The sequence below is a fragment of the Phodopus roborovskii genome, unplaced genomic scaffold, assembly GCF_943737965.1.
Source record: "Phodopus roborovskii unplaced genomic scaffold, PHOROB, whole genome shotgun sequence".
NCBI classification, from domain to species: Eukaryota; Metazoa; Chordata; class Mammalia; order Rodentia; family Cricetidae; genus Phodopus; species Phodopus roborovskii.
Genome location: NW_026126418.1, coordinates 6,209,726 through 6,230,313, shown reverse-complemented (window position 1 = coordinate 6,230,313; position 20,588 = coordinate 6,209,726). Strand labels below are relative to the sequence as shown.

Below are 20,588 nucleotides of genomic sequence, written 5' to 3'. Positions count from 1 at the left end.
GGGGTAATCAAAAGCTGTCTAATTGGATTTAAAGCTCGGTAGGAAGGCATCCATGTCCGGTGCTCTTCACCTGGCCAACTATCTGTGCCTGAAGAACCTCCAAGAGAACCTACTATTGCCACTTTCCTAAACCAGTACAATTTAATTGTATTGTAAATGCTTATACCCATAAATAAATGTAGCAATGAGCTCTCATCAAAGAAACTTCTTTCTGCACCAGGTACAGACTCTTAACAGATCTACAACTGGTCAAAATGTAGAGAACACATGGCTGTGGCATGCCCAATCACAATTGGTACATTTACAATGCAATCTCTACAGCTAAGTCTCAGGGAGTATTGTGGAAGGGGGAACAGAAAGATTCTATGAACCAGAGGGCCACAATGCTTGTTGTGAACTAGTACCTTTAGATTTGACAGGGAAGTTGCAGCCATGAAATCTCAAAAAACCTGATTGTCTAAACATGACTTTCATAATGACAACGTGGGTGGAAGAAATCCCCAAGGCTCACTCCTTGATAAAGAGCTAAAGGCAATGGTTGCTGATAGAGAATTGGCTTTCTCCAGAGATGAGGCCCCATGACATCCCATCCTAAGCTGTCCTCCCTAAACACATGTACATACATGTATGAGCAAACATTGTGTGTGTGTGTGTGTGTGTGTGTGTGTGTGTGTGAATAATAGCGATTAAGGAAGAGGTCATGAATTTAAGATGAAGCAGATGGAAGGAATTGAATAGTAGGAAGGGTAGAAATGATGTACTCTAATGAAAAGGAACTTACAATTTCTTAAGGAAAGAGTTTCAATGTCAGAATGCCTGAGTCTGAGTGTCTGAATTTTCATGGGGCTAATGTATATTAACTGCAGCACACAATAAACATTATTGCTCTTTTAAAAAATAAGGCAATAAAAAATAGAATTTTGAAAAAAAAAAGGTAGAATGATAGAGGAAGACGCTTGATGCCAACTGCTGGAATCCACACATGTACACACACATGTAAACACACATGTGCGTATACATACACACACACACAGACGAAAATAGTTTTCTTTATTTCTCCCTTGTTTATTGTTTAAGATTAGGACAATGATCTTCCAACAGAATGGTATAATTAAACTTAAGAGTATAAGGACTTACAAGTTCTGTGACTTGCTTTAAGTCCTCAACATTTCTGGATCTCTATAAGGACAATACTACTGTCCTCTTCCTAGGTTGCATGGTTAAACAAGACATATTGGTTCATGTGTGTGATGGGGTGCTTTCATTAATACAGCCTCTAAATTAGAGAATTAATAAATCCACCATCAAGTACCTAAGTTGATCCCTTATACAAGTCTTTTACTTTCTAGGAAACCATTTCTCCTTCCCAACCAGAGGTTGAGACTCCTAGCATGTTTTGTGGGTCCCATCCTTCAGAGTTTAACAGTACTTCTGAATTGCTTTTGGCTGGGTCAGGTCACTGAGGTACTCATTCATATGCTCCTCTGAGTTTCTTTTCATAGCCAATGTAACAATCTTCTTTCCTCATGTCCCTTAAAAAGACCCAGTTGGCTGGGGAACTCGGCCCTTCATTTTAGTATATCAAAATTCCCAAGCAGAGGGGATGAACGCTGAATGTTAGGGGCATGCTGGGTTGGAGCATCTGTGCCTGGCCTTTGCATATATTCAGCTTGCCAATAACTGCTAAGTTTTCTCTCTGACAACAATTATCAACCCAATTTGTTCCCCACCCCCACTCCAACCCCCTAGTTAATTATCAGTTCTGGAATTAATCTGCTTGCTTCTCCTGCAGTTGTCATGGCAACAGTTGGCCTGCACCTGCCACTGGGTGAACACAGGCTCTTTCAGAAGAGGCAATGGCAGTTGCGGGCTCCACAAAAGCCAGGGGGTAAACTAATGTTTACCTGTCTGGGAACCAAAGTTCCTGTTTATTCTCCTTCAACTCCCCTTCTCCCCCCAAACTGCCTGTTTATATTTGACAAAGAAATGGAAAATTCTGATAAGGTGCTGAATCCCTGTTTACTTTTATAATCCTACCCATCAGCTTTACTTATTCCCAGCTAACAAGTCATAAGATCTAGATCTTCTGCCTCCTGACAAAGGCACTGCAGTATACACGTTGAACATAGAAAATTTTAAGCTTGTAGATCTGGATTCTAATCCCAGCAATATTAAAACATTACTAATCCCAGCTAACTGTATTCCTCATAGAATCGATTCCATCCTGTACTTAAGGGGGCTGAGTATAACTGTAAGAGCTGCTTTAAAAGTTCTGAGATTACACAGATCTAGCTTCCACTACAGTTTTCTGTTCACTGTATCAGGAAGTCGCACTGTTGTTGCTGATTAACTACCAATCCTGAACACTACTTAAAGACAGGACAAAGCTGCCAGCTTGGTCACTTTATACTTGTCTGAGTGACACTACCTCACATCAGATAAAATGCCACATTGCCCCACAGCACCTAGATCAAGATGCATGTAACAGCCAGAGCAGAGAAATACTGAGAAGTGCTGCTTTCCCTGCCTAGCTTCCTTGAAATTTTGTCAGCTCCTCCCTCTCTGTACTGTTTTTCTCACTTTCCTTTAAATAGATCTGATGGAACCAGAGTGTAAAGAGACATGAAGTCACCAAGGAAACAAAATGCTTTCCATTTTACAACCACATTCAACCTACAACGAACTGGTAGCAGTATTGAGGACTTGGGGGAGTGGGATGTTTATGTAAGAAAGTGGTTTTTCTTCTTTGAAACCCCTGCTTATGGATTGGAAAGCATTTCTTTCTAAACCTGTAACCACTCATGCTTAGGGTATCTAAAGAAGTACATTTTGGTCCATGGTAACACCTCACCATTTGCTACCACACTATTATATCAGTTTTGTCTTTCTTAAAACTTTGAAATCACTTCCTTATAGTTCTAATGTTAAGGAAACTTTTACTTAGTGACTCTATATATAGCTCATACCAACTCAAAAAAGAATAGAATAATGAAAAGACAACCTGGGCTATGGTGTCACACACCTTTAATCTCAGCACTCAGAAGTCAGAGGCAGGTAGATCTTTGAGTTCAAGGCCAGCCTGGTCTAAAAGTGAGTTCCAGGACAGCCACAGCTGTCTTGATTTAAAAAAAAAAAAAAAAAAGGAAGAAAACAAACAACCCCATTAGTATGTGTTCCCAGCATGTGATATAGATGTCTATTGAAAGTTTCCATTGCCCCCACCTCCAAAATAGAAAGAACCCTTAGATGGTGTGAAAATATGTTATCTCTTGCCCACCTCTCACTGGGAGGAAGTAAGAAGGCACTTGGAACTAGCTAGTAGGTTACCTGCAAAATAAAAAAGATACAATGAACAATTTTGCAATGTCTGTCCACACAAGAGGGGGACATAACAAGGCTATAAAATATAGTTATTCTTAAAAAAAAAAAAAATGCTAGATTTCTTACTTCCTAAAACTTACTCTGCCAAAGACCAAGCCAAATGGCTAGGAAGACAAACAAGGAAGAAAGTGAGGCCACAGACAAACTCCTTAGCATCAATTCCAACTGAGTATCAACACGGCATCCTTTCAGACCAATTTCTTTCACTAGTTTTTAAGTAAAAGATATATGCCCTCCACTTAGAAAATGTAGGTTCATTAACATTGCCTTTCTCCATTTATTTGAAAAGAATTAGATAACTATTTCCCAAACTTGGTTTTAAATTAGAGTAAGGTCTCTTGTAATTTCCCTTCCCAAGGTGATCCATGTATACCTCTTAGGGTCCTCCTTGTTATTTGGCTTCTCTGGAGAAAAATAAAGATAATATTAAAAACCAGTTATTAGGGATATTATGAGCAAAAATGATTTAATATATCTAAATATTTAAAATGTATCCTCACATAATTCATTCAATAATGCTCCTTTAAATATCTTAATGATTATTATACTGTAGTTAAATATGATAATGAATTGTTTATTTAGCTCTCTCAAACTAGACTTTAAGACCTTTATAAATACAAGAACAAAAGTCTTGGTCTTTATATGCTCAAGAACTATCACAGGCCTGAGTACAATTTAGGCAATCTAAGATGTTTGCTGGATAAATTAATGAAAGAATTCCTCTGCAAGCTCTTTTGTTTGAGACATTATGGAACAGAACTTACAATGGAGAGCCTCGTTTTGATAAGCCTTGAAGTCTAGTATATAAACACACTCAGCACCATAACTACCATGTTGGATAGCAGGTAGAAGCTGATCAGGGAAGAGCTGTGGCAGGAAAGTGACAACCCAAATCTGTTCTTACCCATCCTTTTCTTTAGCATTATGAAATCCTGAAAAGTAGGCAGACGTATAAGAGAACATATGCTATAACTACACAGCATTTCCATTTGGAGACAGATTCATGTCAGGCATTTTAACTGAAATTTCCAGCTGCAAATGGATTCTCTGGTTAATACACATGCACAAAATAAAGTTGTGACTCTCAGGCAAGTTTCTGAAAACCAATTACTTTAGCAAGGAAGCTAAATGCAGCACAATGCACAGCTCAGCTTCACTGTTCACCTGGCTAGAGGTGGAGATAAACAACCCAACTCAGCATGGGAAACCAAAATTAAGTTCATACTCTCTATAACATGGAAATGCCAGGTAAGAGACTCCCAGGCTGCCACCAACTTAAATGTTGGAACCTTACTTTGCATAATAAGCAGCCCAGAAATTTCTAAACTATGCACAAATATCAGAGCCCCTTTCTTCAGCTTTAAGACAAGCCTCCTAGGATAAAGAGAATGCAGCAACCATACCATTAATTTGCAATCTCACAACAAAAGAAATATGTGTATCAGTGGCTTAGTTCATTTATTTCAATAAGCTCTGAGAAGTCAGAAAAATATATGATTATTCATTTTGGGGAGGTGAAATATGTAGCATGCACCTTCAGGGTAATTTTTATATTTAATTAAAATATAACTACGTTATGTTCTGTCTCCTACCACTATCATAACTGCCCCATACCCCAACAAATACAAGGTTTCTTCTTACTTAATCATTGTTGTTACTAAAGAAACAAAACTGTGACTTACAATTTTAAAAATTACTAATTAAAACACAAACAGCTAAAGTGAGTAAACATTCTCCAAAGACTACATGTACATAGAGGCTTGGCTGCCCTCTCTGGCACTACTGGGCAGTAGTGTACCCTTAGAAAGAGGTCTGCTGAAGAAACAGGTTATAGGAGTGTACCTCAAAGAGCTATCGAGATTCTGGCTCTCCTTTATTTTTGTCTCCCAGACACCAAGAGGAAGTTTCCTTTATTATCTACTACCTACCATGACATAGGTCGAAGGACAAAACAGAACATGACCATGGATTAAAGCCTCTGAAACTGTGTATGAGGAAAAAGTAACTTTATTCCCTCTATTTTGTTGCAGCAATGGAAAAACGACTTAACACAAACCCCAAACTTGATAAAGGTGAGACAGGGAGATGAGTATTTACACAGAAATGACAGTATACAAGGTTAAGTGACTTGACCAAGGTCATGCCATCAGTCACAGGCACAGACAAGACGACAAGGGAGATAAGTTAATGACTTTTGCTCTTACTCCTTCCAAACATACTTCCTATGTGATCACATAATCAACATGGTCACATTCACAATGATCTCAGCAGGTGCTTTCTGCCTGAATAACAGCCAGCTTTGAAGAGTAAAATTCTACACAAATTCCCTGGATAGATGATACTATTAAAAGGTCATTTTCCTCTTAGTTTAAAAAGACAAATCACAAAAAACCTCAACAGCAAACCAAAAATTTAATCCTGGATCTTGCTCCTTTTCCTCTGAATACAAGAGTTTAAGGGTCTTTCTCTCTTGCCTCTGACTGCCTCCCACAAAACAATTGCTTTCACACCAGCCAATCATACTGCCACCCCCCTCTCCTCAAATACATATTACTTCTCAGCAGGCTTCAGCAGGGGTAGAGAAGAAGCCAATCTGTGAAGCAGTGAACACAAGATCTCCCATAATAGTACAGAGAAGACAGAAAATTGCAGCCAAAAGTGTAAATTGCTTTTTTCTTGAAGAAAAAAAAAAATCATTCTGCGCTTCAAAGACATCTTCTTACAAGATGACTCCACAGTAGTTAATATCCATGTTCTACTTATTAAATTTTTTTCTCTACTATACCCTCTGAGGATCCATGCCAGCCATATGACTGTGTATCATGATCTGAGGGAAGCTAATACACAGCGAGCAATAGTCAACTATCCTGTGATGTCAATCAAAGGCTTGCTGGACTCTCTAGAGCATCCTCTTGTTGTTGGTGCTCAGGAGACATTGTGGGGATTAAATAGATATCCCTGGATAAGCACAGTAGCTAAGAGAAAAAGAAATCACTTTCAGAAAATAGGCCATAGTAATTATACGTCAGTGAGTCGTGATCCCCAGGTTAGAGGAAGTAGACTGAAGTGATCCTCTGAGGACTGTGTGTGGATTCTCTTGGCTTCCACATAGGGTCACAAAGAGCCTTGTGCTTGCCTTCTGCCAACGGTCCAAATGAGCCCCGAAAATAGATCAGACTTGCTTCCTAGTTCTGCTACTTACTCTCTCTGAGAATTTATTAATATGTCGTCATTCAACAAATAGGATAATTACATCACAAGATTTGCATCAAGTTAAGTGAAAATATATAGTAAGCTCTTTGGACATAATATAAACCATCAGTATAGGATAGCTACAGTTATTGCTTTTAATTTGCTAGAGAACTGTACAGTAAAACTTAGCAAAGAACAGGCATAAACAAAATCACAGTATTTGGCTATATCTTATCAAACAGCCTGGAAAGGCAAAACTCAAGAGAAAAGAAGGCAAGAAGACTCAAGCTGGTGGAAAGAAAGAAAATCTATTCCACAGGATATACAACATATTTGCTGTTGTTTCTTCCTCAGTAGAGGATGACTGAATATGGGACCTAGTCTCCATATTCATTCCTTATCCAGTCTTAGGCAGGGAGACCTGCATTTCCTTCCTTCTTCCTTTATGCATCAAACTCATTTAATCTCACAGCAACACAGAGAACTACGGGAAAAATTCTCTTTGGCTTGTTGAAATGGTAAAGTGTATATCATAAATGAAAGAATTTTAGATCAAAGGCAATTTGCCCTAAAATGCTAATTGGAATAGATTGAGACAAATGGTAGTTCAACACAAATAAGCTGAATGGAACCAACAAGCATGAATTTAAAGGTTAAGAAGAAAATATGTATCCTCTTTCCTTTTTGCCAATTGAGAACATGCTCTCAAGTGCACATAATACTGAAAAAGAATTTGTCAAGTCCCAGTTCAAGAGAATCCTACTTACATTCATAGCAGTCTGGCTTGCAAGGAGACAGCTTGACATCTTACTTAGTAGAAAAGAAATTCTATACCTTGTCAAAACGACACTAAGGTATCTGCAGTTAAACTTGAAAGATAGTCTCTTACACTTCTCTGCAAGTATCCTTATACTCTTATAATCAATGCAAATTTGGAATGTGGCCATGACAAAATGGAAATGTTCAGCCTAATTAAGCTCCATCAGGATAGAAAAGCTATTTGCTATCCCATGAAACCTTCCTACTACTTCTGCTAAGCTCGTCTCACAGTATGGTCTTGCTTGAACTCTTTTTTGGGGAAAGAAAGTCTAGAGCTGTGTCTGTCCTAGATTTCAAGAAGCTAGAGAATTAAGTGGTGAACCATGGAGAATTTGGTGTTCAAACTAAATGAAAATGTGGTTAATAATTAGAGAAAAGAGATTCAAGATCATATCATTACAGGTCTAATGCTAGAGCTTAGACATAATCTGTCCTTGAGAGGTTCACAAACTGCACATATTGTGACCAGTGTGGCCATATCCAGAGGTGACACCTAGTAGAATGTGACTTGTCCACTGGGACATTACCCTGGGAAGGAATTAATTTAGGCTTATGTAGTTGGATTAGTTCTAAGAAAATGAAAGCCTGAAACCTCCCACAAGCCTTTCTTCTGCACATATTTAAGATACCATAATGACATGCACAATGATGCCCTCACCACAGCCAATCAGATAGTGGTACCATGGCCCCTAGACCCTTCAGAACTACAAAGCTGATCAATGTCCTTATGTAGAATCTACCCTCATGGATTTTGTTGCAGAACACAAAACAGAAACACCTCATTTAGTCAATTTACCAAGATTTATGATTGCCTCCAATTCATTTTTCACACTGAAGACAACAGAGACATCTAAAACACAAACCTGCTCAGGCTAATTTTTGTTGAAAGTGCTGTTTTTGCTCATTTTGAGAACTCTCACATAGCTCAGCTAACAAGGCCAGTCTCAAACCCTTGGATCTTTCTGCCTCCACTTCCAGAATGCTGGAATTACAGGCCTTTAATTTAAAATTCTTTAATGGCTTTCTACTGACTCCAGGATAGTGCAAATATCCCAAGAAGACTTCTAAGGCCAGTGCATTTTATCTTCTACACTCTCTTGTCTAAGGCTTTTACATAAGACTTTTTATTTAATTTATTCATTCTCTCTCTCTTCTTTCCTTCTTTTGCCTCCCCCTTTATTTTCCTTCCTCCCTCCTTTCTTCCTTTTTTATGGTGGGGGGATAGACAATAGTTTAACCCTCTCCTCAAACAGCCCAGACTTCCCTTATCATAGCATTCCCTTCATACTGCTGCTTTACAAGCTCACCTCTTCTGTCTAAACTCTAAATGAACAAAGTAGATGCCATGTCTGCCTTAGTCACCATCATGTGTGTAACAGTGTATAGTAAAGTGTCTGTGCTATATCAGGGTCATAAACATGCATTTTTTAATGTTTATTTGTTTATGTTTATATGTAAGTGATTGCATGAATTTATGTGTATTCCATGTGAACAGGATCCTACAAAGGCTGTAAGAGGGCATTAGATCCTCTAGAATTAGAGTTACAGATGGTTGTGAGTTGCCATGCAGAAGCAATTCTCTTAACTGATGAGCCATTTCTTCAGTTCCCACAAACTCATTTTAAAGGAACAGAAAAAACAGGAAGGAGCTAGGGAGGGAAGAAACCATAATACAGAACAAGCCTGTTCCCGAAAATGTTTTAAGGTAGACTCTGAAGGGATTCTCTGAGGCTCTTTAGGTTTAAAGCATGATGCTTCTAGATTGAACCATACCAAACCAGAGCTGGTTATTTCCGTAGCTCTAAAGTGGAAACTGAGAAATAAACTTCTTAAGAGAAGGACGTACCAAAAATTCAGATACAGGACATCATTTGGAACATCTTAAGAAAGGGGTTCAACAGTGGCAGGTATAGGTTACTTCCTGTTGATCAGTGGAGTTCCACAGACTTCTCCCAAAACATTACAAGCTATTGCCATTGTTCTTGGTTACTTTCCAGAATTTGAAGGTAAGACTCTATTTTTTTGATACTATATATGTCAGTCAGTAGACAAGGAAAATTTGAGCTGGCTTCATCTAGAAGCTTCATCCCTAGGCTAGCTTTCACAGTAGTGGGAGATACCATACAGGTGATGGGGATGGGGGTGGGGATTGAGGGCAATGTACTCAATAATCTAACTCAGTTGTAAACCTTGCAAGATATGCCCATGGGGAAGAGTGGGACCAATGTTCGGGGGGGGGGGGGGTAACTGAGCACATTTCTCAGTTCTCCACAAAGTGGGACACATGCCTGCTACTGGACCAAGAATCCATAGGTGGGTAGGCCATAAGTCCCAGGAGAATCTATTATTCTGCTTAACAAAAATCATTTTAAATTGTTCCCTAAATATTTATCTTTATAGCCATAAATTAGTACATTTTCAACCCTCATCAAAGAAGTTTCTTTGTGCAGTAAATGATAATTAACACAGAAATTTACACTTGAACAATACGCAGAATAAGATACCACAGACTGCTCAACTCTAAATGGGACATCTGTATCACACACTCTCCTCTGCAAAATCCTCAGGGGATCACTAGAGAAGAGGGTGGAAAGATTGTAAGAGCCAGATTTAGTGGAAGGTTACTGCAAAACAGTGTTTCAGGACATGACGAGTCACTACACACATGAACTCACAGTGCCTCTGACTGCATGCACAAGGCCTGCAAGAAATCAAGCTAGCCAAAATCCCAGAATGGATGAGGGAGAGGCTCACAAAATCCTACCCTTAGGTGAGGACCTATTGGCAATTGATGGCTGTTGGGGGAAGAAAATCATCAATTTCCTTCAGGGTTGTGACTTTTGCCCACATTCCATTGTTTGCCCTACACCCATGCACATACTGGCAGCACTAAGTGAACTCAGTGGGTTTAAAAGGAACATATGGAAGGTAAAAGTAATTGTAGAAATATGAAAAAAGTTGGAGAGCAGGAAGTAAAGGTAGATTTATCAAGACATATTATATTCATGTATGATATTCTCAAACAATTCATTCAAAGTGGGGGAGGATTCAAAAGGTGGTAATCAGCGATAACTGTCAACTTGACAGGATCTAAATTTACTTATGAGAGAATCCTCCACATACACTTGGGAGGGATCATCTAGGTTAGACTGGCTTCTGAGCATGGCTGTAGGGGAATTATCTTGATTAGGTTAAGTACAGTGGGAAAGCATTCCCACTGAGTGGTACCATTCCCTAGGTGAGATCTTAGACAATATAAAAATGAAAGATGGGGTGAGCACAAACATTTGCTGATTTTTTCTTCTGCTGCAGATGCAATATAACCAGCTGCTGCAAGGTCCTTCTTCACTTCCCCACCATAATCAATTGTGCCTTGAACCTTGAGCCAAATAAACGCTTTCTCTCTTAAATTGCTTGTGTCAAGGTATATTTCATCACAGTGATACAAAAACAAAAAACAAACAAAAACAAAAAACAAAAACAAAAAAAATAAAAAATAAAACCTGAGACAGGAGGAAAAAGAAACTATATTTATTGGTCAGAAATAAAACCTAAGTCAAAAACTGACTCCATAGGGAATCTTGGGTAGTTTATTTTGGTTCCTTTAAGAAGGAACTGAGTCACATTACTGAATCTCACACTGAGTTCTGAGGAACTCTGGTCTCTGTGGAAGCTGCTCAGGCTCTGCTGGGATGAAGACAATGGTTCATCAGGGAACACAGCCTTAACTCCACATAATAAAAATGCTTTATACTCATTGAGGTTCTACTTACAATGCCTTAGAAAAGCAGTACTGAGGTTAAAATAAAGTTCAAATAGCAGAGAACCAGACGCCCTTACTGGTATCTCTGTATCTTAAGTCCTTTAGTCTCCATGACAGATGGGGTCTGTCTGGACATTACAGTTTGTTTGATGGCACAGCTGCAGCATTTCCTACAGTATTTTCTCACTGCTCAAGCAGATGGAGAGGAAAGAGAGTCCAAGTTTACCATCAGACTGAGAGAATAATAAATGCTCTGTTAAATTTCATCTAACTGTTGATATAGAAAAGTACAAAGGCCTCTCCCTTCACCTTAAATAATGTTTTTTTATATTTATGACCTAGTATTCAGTTTGACATTCATTGTGACAGAAACAATACAGTCTAGGGCACATTCACAAAATCTAATTTATATCAAAAAAGGACACTGAAGTTTAGTATATCCACCTGATAGTCTAATTATCATTCAAATATAGAGCCTGCTCTTCTGAACAAGGGACTCTGAATGTGCTTAAAAAAAAAAAAAAGCCAAGTCTCTGTCACGATATACTTTCAAGTCTACCTTTATCTGAAGTTTACAGGCAGAAAATGACACAGATGGGGAAGGAGATGGTTGTCCTACAGACTAAAGGCCTCACAGCCCTGGATTAAGACAGATGCACCTTTTCCCTGCTGTCCCTTGCTTATCTATATTTCAGGAAGCATTAGAAGGTCACAAATGTCTTTCCACTCTGAGAACACATAAGCAGCAAAAATATAATCTTACCTTGGTCCTTCTTCATCACCCTGGAAAACAAAGAAGAAACAGCATTAAAAATCATTGTTGGTAATTTCCCTATCCATGCTCAAACCAAAAGCAAGGCTGAGTGTTTATTTTAACAAAGACAAACCAAAAGATGTCTAAGAGCTAAGACAAGGAATAATATATCCCTATGTTCAAACTGCCCAGCAAAGATGGACTAATAATTTTCCCTTGCAAGCATGGAATATGAATGCACAGACCTAGGAGGTCTAAATAACAGCCTTCCTTTTTTATTTCCAAAGCTAGCAGTATTTAGTTCTGAGCAAACCAAGAACCCCAAAATCGCAAGTCTTGGGCAAAGCTAACCAGCATCAAAAGCATCAGGTTGTATTCTTCAAAAAAGTATTTCCGTCTTGGTCTAGCACTTTTTCTCAAAATATGAACATAGCAGTTCTAATATACAGCATATTGAGATGGGAAGATTTCTAAATTAGGAATCAGGAAGATTCTCGCCAAAGTCCTGAGACGTAGGAGAATGTGCCACCAGGACATGCTAATTGGTTAAACTGACCCTTGGATCCCCTCTGTAAATGGGTAGTCTGAGCACTGGTAATCTACCTCATTCATTACCCAAACAACACCTTTCCTCTTTTTCTCATTCATTCTGCACAAATGTGCATTATTTTTCTCAGTGTTTCATTTTCTTGGCCCAACTTTCTCAATAACCATCACAGTAGCTTATCTGGCATCTCCCTCTGTAACAAAATGAGAGCTTTCAAATGACTTTGAAGCCTTTCCCATGGCATTTCACTTATCTTTCTGGTGACAAAGTACCTTTCACACTCCCCTCTTCAGTCATTTAGGGTTGACTTCAGTAGAGAACATACCTTCTGGCTGTACTCCCCAAAGAACCAATGAATAAATGATTCCAACATGTATAAGTTGGAATCAGACACACTGGGTTCAAATCTTGGCTCTATCACTTACTTGCTGTGTTACTTTAGCCAAGTTATTCTGCCCCTTTTCAGCTTTTACTTCCTAGTTTATAAAGTGAGGTAATAACTGTCTCTGTATCAATAGGATCAATATGAGGATTAAATAATGCTCATAATTGCTTGTGCCTTAGAGGACAGTTAATAAAGGTTACTGTTTAATATCATCAGTAATAATTCAGTATGGATCATTAAAACAGTGTGTAAGTGCTAAGGATAATGATCTAAGCTTCTGAGTTCTCAACAAGGAGCTCACACACAGAAAATAAACTAAAGTGTGTTAAGGGCTCTATCAAAGGCATAAACAGAATGACCTCAGAGACAAGGAAGAGAAGGTGACAATATACATTGATACTTGGTATAAGCAGGATTCTCCCCAGACTAACAATAGTAAAAAGTGGGAAGAAGACTTGGCTAACAAGAGAAAATACATAACAGTTTAATTAATATAGACACAACAGATAGACAGACAGACAGACAGATTATCTATCTATAGACATGATAAGATAGATGTAAGGAGGGAGACAGAGAATTTGGGGTCTGTGGAACTAGAAAATGAGAATGTGCCTACGTATTTTGGGCAGTGTGGGAGTGGGGCTAAGGGCAAGTGGGTTAAGAGTGCAAGTGGGATAAAGACAGATTACCAGAGATTAGGCCTATAAAGGAAGCTGCAGCCATGAAAGTGATTTAACCATTCTATGTGCTAGAGATTGAAAAGAAGGGCATTTTAGTAGATTACAGAGGGTTTGAATAGTGTAAGGGCACTAATCATTTGTATTTCAGTAAGAGAGAAGGGGGCTATGTGGTAAAAGGATGATAGAGGGTAGTAGGGGATTTCTTTGCATTTAGATCAACTTACACATCTCAGTACAGTACAGTAATACAGCAAGAAAAATCATATAATTTAAATTTCATGAATTATATAACCATCAATGATGCAATTAAACTTCAAGACAATTTTTCAATTATCTTTGGCTATTTAAATGTAACTACCTAAGAGAACCTTGTAGGAACATCTAAACGTACATCTAAACGTTCTCCCATGACTAAAGCAAGTTTTCTTCACAGTCACACACATTTTGGTACAATGGCTATGAAACGGGATTTGTGTATGGTTTCCATGAACACCCCTCTGTTCTAGCACTTGTGAGGCTGAGGAAGAAGTGTGGTGAATTAGAATCCAGCCTACATTGGAAGGCTTGTATGAGACTGAGTAGGATTTCTGAGTCATAAATCAATCTCACATTAACACCAACATTAAGAAGTTTGGTAATTAACTTTTGCAGATTCAGTTTTATAAACAAGTTTGTGATACAAACTTGTGATATAAACTTGTGATATAAACAAGTTTGTGATACCATTACCAAGCTTCTCCTGAATTTTTAACTGATTTGTTGATCAGGGAACAGGTGAGCAAAGAAAAGGCAGTTTTATTATATTTCTATCTTTTTCAAAACAACCGGCCCTACTACAAAGTTTCACTGCTGCAGGAATATACAAATGGATGAAACAAGAAGCACATTTATAAAGTATAAGTCTATTTAGACAACTTCACCAGATGACTATAACTTGCTGGTAAAAAAATGTGCATATGCTGGTCCTGCTACCCCAAATGTTCACCTCCATCCTGAAAGCCTTCTTAATTTTAGGCACTCCTTTAAGATCAGGCCTGACTCAGAAACTCCCTCACTGAGAGCATGGGAAAATCACGCTATTTTCTAATCTCTGTGTCTGTGGAGTTCATTCTTCTCAACTAGCAGCTAAAGAAAACTGATGGTGACAGCACCACACGGTGTCTCCCTCACTAAATTTCAACTATTTGAAAAAGAAACTGTTTTGGTCATATCTAAGGTGCATAAGTATATAGTAAATAATTACTTAGAAGTTCAAGCAAAGACATAGCAGGATTTAAGATTAATTAAGTTAATTCTGGTTATAGATATTAGAAGTGCCTTGTTAGATTAAGCAATATTCCCAAATCCCTCCTTCTAACACCATGAGTGCTTTTAGATGGCACAATACACTGTAATGTGACCTTTCCTTTCTATTTCCACTAGTGGAGATGAAGTTCACCAAGATTTCAGTTGAATCCCAAATCTGCTTATTCAGGTAAATTTGCAGCTATCATGACAAGTTAAATATCAAAAATGAGTATAAGAGAGACAACCACTGTCCCCAAGAATTGTTGTTTCTTGCGAATTTAAATGCTTCACAGCATTCATTAAAGATGATAAATTATTAAAATTTTGAATATAGGTAGAACATGCAAAATACTACAAAAATTAAATTACAACAATGTCTAAGATTCTACATTTGCTTTGAATCATATCTCCTTCACTATGAATTAACACTAGACAGTTTAGACAAGTTGTTTATTGTTGATCTCTCAGGGTGCTAGGAAGAAAACCCAGAACCTTAACATGCTATGTAAACGCTTCCATTGAGCTATGTCCTAGTCTCAACTGGGCATTTAAAATGGTAGTGGATGTAGTCCATACTGAAAATATGACATTCAATTTCAATTAGCAAACTCACATTTTTCTAAAAACATCTGAACTTCAAGTAAAAACTAGTAGATTTTAAAATTAAAAATAAATGCTTAAGATATATGTGCATTATACTTTTAATATTTTCTCCACAGAAACAAACTTTACTAGGATTATTGCATTACAATTCAGAACTCTTCTTTCAAAAATTGGATAGAAAGTTTGGGGGATATATACAGTTGACAGTGCATCTAGCATGCACAGGACTGTAGATTTTAGACACTGCACTATTTAAATTGAGCAAGGTGGAACATGTCTGAAACCTTATTAGCACTTGGGAAACAGAGGCAGGGGATAAAACATATAACTCTATGCTGTGTCCTCCTGTTTGGTGAAGTTCTTACTGAAATGAAAGGACACTGAGTAGCAGAGGTAAAGGTCAGAATGCAGACTGCAAGAAGATGCAGGGAGTGCCTAGACATTCATTACTTCTTAAGCATATTATTCTGAATAAAAAAAATGGATAAAATATTTTTAATATGTAACTTTGATAAAGAGTAGAAACTCAGAAAACAGAGACAGGAATACTTCTCAGTTTGAATTATGAGGCAATGTATACCTAATGCCCAAAACTGACAAAAATATGGATATAAAAACTATAGATCAATATCCCTCATGAAAAGTCATAAAAACTTTTAAATTAGCAAACTGTACCCAGATAATAAATAATACATCATGACTGAGTGAAAGTTTATTTCAAGAATGTACAGTCAACTTAATATTGTGAAATTAGTCAATGTAATTATCCATTACAATAAAATACAGACAATACATATAACCATCTTGATAGATGAAGACAAAATTCAATATAATTTATGACTAAGAAAACTTCAATTTGATGAAGAACATTTAAAAACACCATCACACACCTGTAAGGCAGCTATCATCATGCAGACACTGCACTAATAGTCCTTACAGTTGCACTTCAGCAAAAAAGGGAAAATAACTAGCATAGAGCTTAGAGGGAGAAGCAAGACTGTCATAGACAACATGACTGCTGATGCATAAAACCAAAGAATCTATTAAGCTATAACTAATATGGGAATTTGGCAAGGTCACAAATACAAGGTGAAAGTTCATTTGTTGCTGGGGACAGTAGAACATATCTGAAGTTACAACTACTTAGAAGTCTAAGGCAGAAGGACTGCTTGAGTCAGAAATCTAAGGTCAATTTGGGTAAAACAGTGAAACCTGTCTCAAAGAAAAAGTTGTATTTTATGTATCACATAAAATACTGAAGAACAAAAATTAAAACAATTCTTTTAATAATATTGATAATATAAAGGATGCAGAAATATATTTGATGGGAGATGTCATTCTGTAAATATGTTTCTTGTACTGGTTAATGAATAAAGCACTGTTGACCAATAGAAAGCAAGATAGGCAGGACTAGGAGACAAGGAGGAGAAATAAAGTAGTAGGGAGAAGATCCAGGATGGAAGACGGAGAGAGCAGAACGCCAGCCCCTCTCTCGGGGAAGATAAGACTACGTGGAAGTACTTAGATTAATAGAAATGGGTTAACAATAATAAGAAACTAGTAACTGGCCAACAGCTTTATATCTAATACAGAGTCTCAGTGTGTTATTTGGGGCTGGCGTGGCAGTGGGACCTGACCAGGTGGCAGAGAAAAACATACTCCTAACAATATTTAACAAAAGCAATTTAAATTAACAGAAAATTTTAAACCATTTTTGAGAACATATATAAGATAAAAACTGTTAAGAGAGACGTATGTTCTATCAAAGTGTTCTCTTCTATAATTTCTCTTCAGGAGCTCTGTATTCAGAGCATCTTCCCTTCTCACTATTTTTCAGAAGTCTAATTTGGTATGTCCTAATTCTTAAGATTTCTTAAGCGTTTTTATTATTTTGGTTTGCTCTGCTCCTTAAATTTAAAGTTTTACATTTCCAACTGAATGTTGGGTACCACTATTATTTTTCAGATTTTTTTGGCTTAACATTTCTTTCTTGTCCCTTTATTATATAAGCATCAGGTCCTTTGCTATTGTCGATGGGCCCCTGAAGCTTTGTTTAATTATTTTTAAATCTTTTGATAGCAATGGATCACTATCAAATTGTCTTCAAACTTACCAATTATTTTCTGATGTCTCCAAGTTGCAAAAAAGCCCATCCAATGATTTCCTTGTCATGTCTGTGTGTGTCTGTCTGTGTGACACTGGACATGGAACCCAGGGTCTGTCTAACACATGCCAGGTAAGGGCTCTACCACTAAGCTTTGTCCATTTTCATATTTGTAAATTTTTTAATGCTCATTTGGTCTTTTTTTGCATCGCTTGTTTCCCAGGTGTTTGTAAATATCCATCTTTTATGATAGCTGTCTTTATCTGATGATTCCAATATCTGTATCATATTGGTGCTGGCATGTGCTTTTTTTCCCCTTACAGTTGGGATTTTATCAGTATAATGAGTAATTTTGGTCTCTATGCTGAAAAGATGAAGTTGTATTAGAGTTGTATTAAAACCTTCTATCTTAGCAGGTCACTAACCTATTAAATTCAGAATAAGTATGTCCTGGATTACTTTGGTGAACTCTGCTTTAAATGACCACTTAGTGTATATGCCTCTGCTTGGCACAGATCACAGGACTCCACTCTGGTTTCCACAGAGTTAGCTATGGCAAGGGAGAGGTGCCTGCTCATTACTACAGGGCAGAGTATAATATAAGTTTCCATCTACTGATCAGGGAGTGGCTTGTTAACACGGGGTAAGAGGAAATAGTTCAGAGCTCTAGAAACAGTCTCCACAGGGAAGGCTATTAGTACTTCCGTATTGATAAAGCTGTCAGGAGCACCTACAGGTGAATGTCAAATGATCCTTAATACTGAGAGGAGAAAGGACAAAAGCAGAAAGTAAGGTTTAGCCTAAAAGTTCCATGGAGAAATAAAGATAACTTATGGGGGCTAAAGAGATGGCTCTGTGGTTAAGAGGGCTGGCTGCTCTTCTGGTGGATCTGGTTTCAATTTCCAACAACCACATAGCAACTCACAACTGTATGTAACTCCAGTTCCAAGGGATCTGGAACCCTCACATAGACATACATCAGGCAAAATGCCAATACACATAAAAGTAAATAAATGGTATTAAAAAGAAAAGATGAGTTGTTACTGTAGGGGAACATAGATAACAGATATTCAGCCCACTAGCTCCACTGCAATAGTGCCAACTGGGGCTGATGAGAAGTAAGCTCTTTATGAGTTTACTCTAGAATAGGCAGGTATGGTCAAAAGATTTCTCTGTAACTGCGTAACACTTTCACAAACTCTTTGGTTACAGACATTTAGCTAGGTAATTCTCTGCATTGTAGATCTTTTAAGTCCAAAGTTCTTAGGTAGTACTGAATCTTTTCCCCCCGATAAGTGACTTTCATTCAGAGATTAGAAAACAGTAAAATGAAACATGATCATGAGTCCAATGCAAAACTAGAAATTCTGCTCTGTTTCTTTGCTTTCTTTTGTTAGACTGGTCTCAAACTCCTTATGTAGCCAAAAATGATCTCAAGCTTCTGATCCTGTCTCCACCTCCTGAATACTGTGTGTGCCCTAAAACATCAGTTTTATATGGTGCTAGGATCAAACCCAAGGGCTTCATGAATGCCAGGAAAGTGTTTTACCAAATGACATCTCTAGATCTACCATTTTGTTTTCAGCATTAAAAATAAAATGGATTGGAAAGATGACTAGAAATATAGATAAGCAACAAGAGAAATGTCAATGAATTAGAATTTAATTTTAGGTTATAAGGGTGTAATCCAGAAAATCCTTCCAATTTTGTAGTATGTTTGTTTGAACATACTCATAAAAAATGATGAAAAAGAAATCTTTGACTGAATTAAAAAATACAGGTGGCTTTTCTTCTAATTCTGTATTATACAAAAGAAACAAAAGAATTCCTCTGTGAAGTGAGAGGTATTGGACATTTGCTCTAACTAATAAATTACCCAATTAATTGGCATGAGATGTTATTAATGACAAAAGCTCTTTGAAAATGCTCTACCTAACAGAATGCTGGGACTTCTTAACAGCTTCATTATGCCTACACCTAGTTAGTCCTTACACTTTGTCAGCTCTTACACCCCAACAGTAATTCTCTAAGTCGAAGTATTTAAAGAAGACTTAATGTTAGGGAGAAACTAAATTCATAACTTAGAATAAAATTAAAACAGAGAGGAAACTAGTCACAAACAAAAGCTTTCTTTCTGAAAGTACAACTTAACACAAGGACTCAATTTGAAGGGAATATTAGATAGTTACTCCTTTTGACCCTTCCAGTCAAAACAACTAACTCACACTAAAATGTCTTAAGTGAATTCTCTTGATTTCTCCCATAGATACAAATAGGATACTTAGCATACAATACATAAAAGAGGGAAAGAAGGCAGTAGAATAAGACAAACTTAATTCTAAATTCTGGTTCCATTTTCTATTTAAGACACTAGGTTAGTGTTTCTGTAGTTCTGTGAATCTCAATATAGCATCTGTAAATGGGAGTGACAGACTTTAAATGATAATTAAAAATATTCTCTTGTATACCTAGAAATTTACTTAGACACACACTTTTCTAATTCTAGGAGGGATAAAATGAAAACTAAGCAGTAATATTGGATGGGTAGAATGATGTCTTCAATGCCTGCTGAACTGACCTGGATAAGACCTGAGTCTGGTATTACATATACCCTGACTTCTTCACTGGCCAGTATATTCTGTGGCCTGAGTAAAATTGCCAGTTAATGCTTAACTCATTAATTCAGCAGCAGTTCTGGAAAGCCCACAGGATTGTCTCACAGTTTCTTATAGAACAAACTATCTCAACCTACCTGGAATGTGTTTGACCAGAAGATTTACTCACTATTATAAAGTCCTATTGAACACTAGTCTCTCTCTGAAATAGATCGTTGCCTAGGCTGACTTACCTAAGTTTTCTTATCTATCTTCCTTCATCCCTTCCTCCCTGCCTGCCTCCCTTTCTTCCTTCCTCCTTCCCTTCCTTTCTCCCTTCCTTCCTTTTGTGTGTATATGTCTGTGCAACATGTACATGCAGGAGCTTACAGGGCAGATGAAACTTTGGATCTTCCGGAACTGGATTTATAGACAGCTGTGGGCCACTAGGTAGATGCTGGCAACCAAACTTGTGTCAC

The 20,588-nt window shown here is 37.5% G+C and overlaps 1 protein-coding gene across 2 annotated transcripts in view; it reads right to left on the bottom strand.

The window, feature by feature from the left end:
* Trim44 (tripartite motif containing 44) overlaps positions 1-20,588 on the bottom strand; it is a 98,909-nt gene that overhangs the window by 36,189 nt on the left and 42,132 nt on the right. Inside the window, exon 4 of one of the 2 annotated variants that reach the window (XM_051184088.1) lies at positions 11,919-11,938. In XM_051184088.1, coding sequence (XP_051040045.1) covers positions 11,919-11,938 — 20 coding nt within the window. Of the gene's footprint in view, positions 1-11,918; positions 11,939-12,607; positions 12,650-20,588 lie in introns of those variants that run through there. The other variant, XM_051184089.1, reaches the window with a different exon arrangement.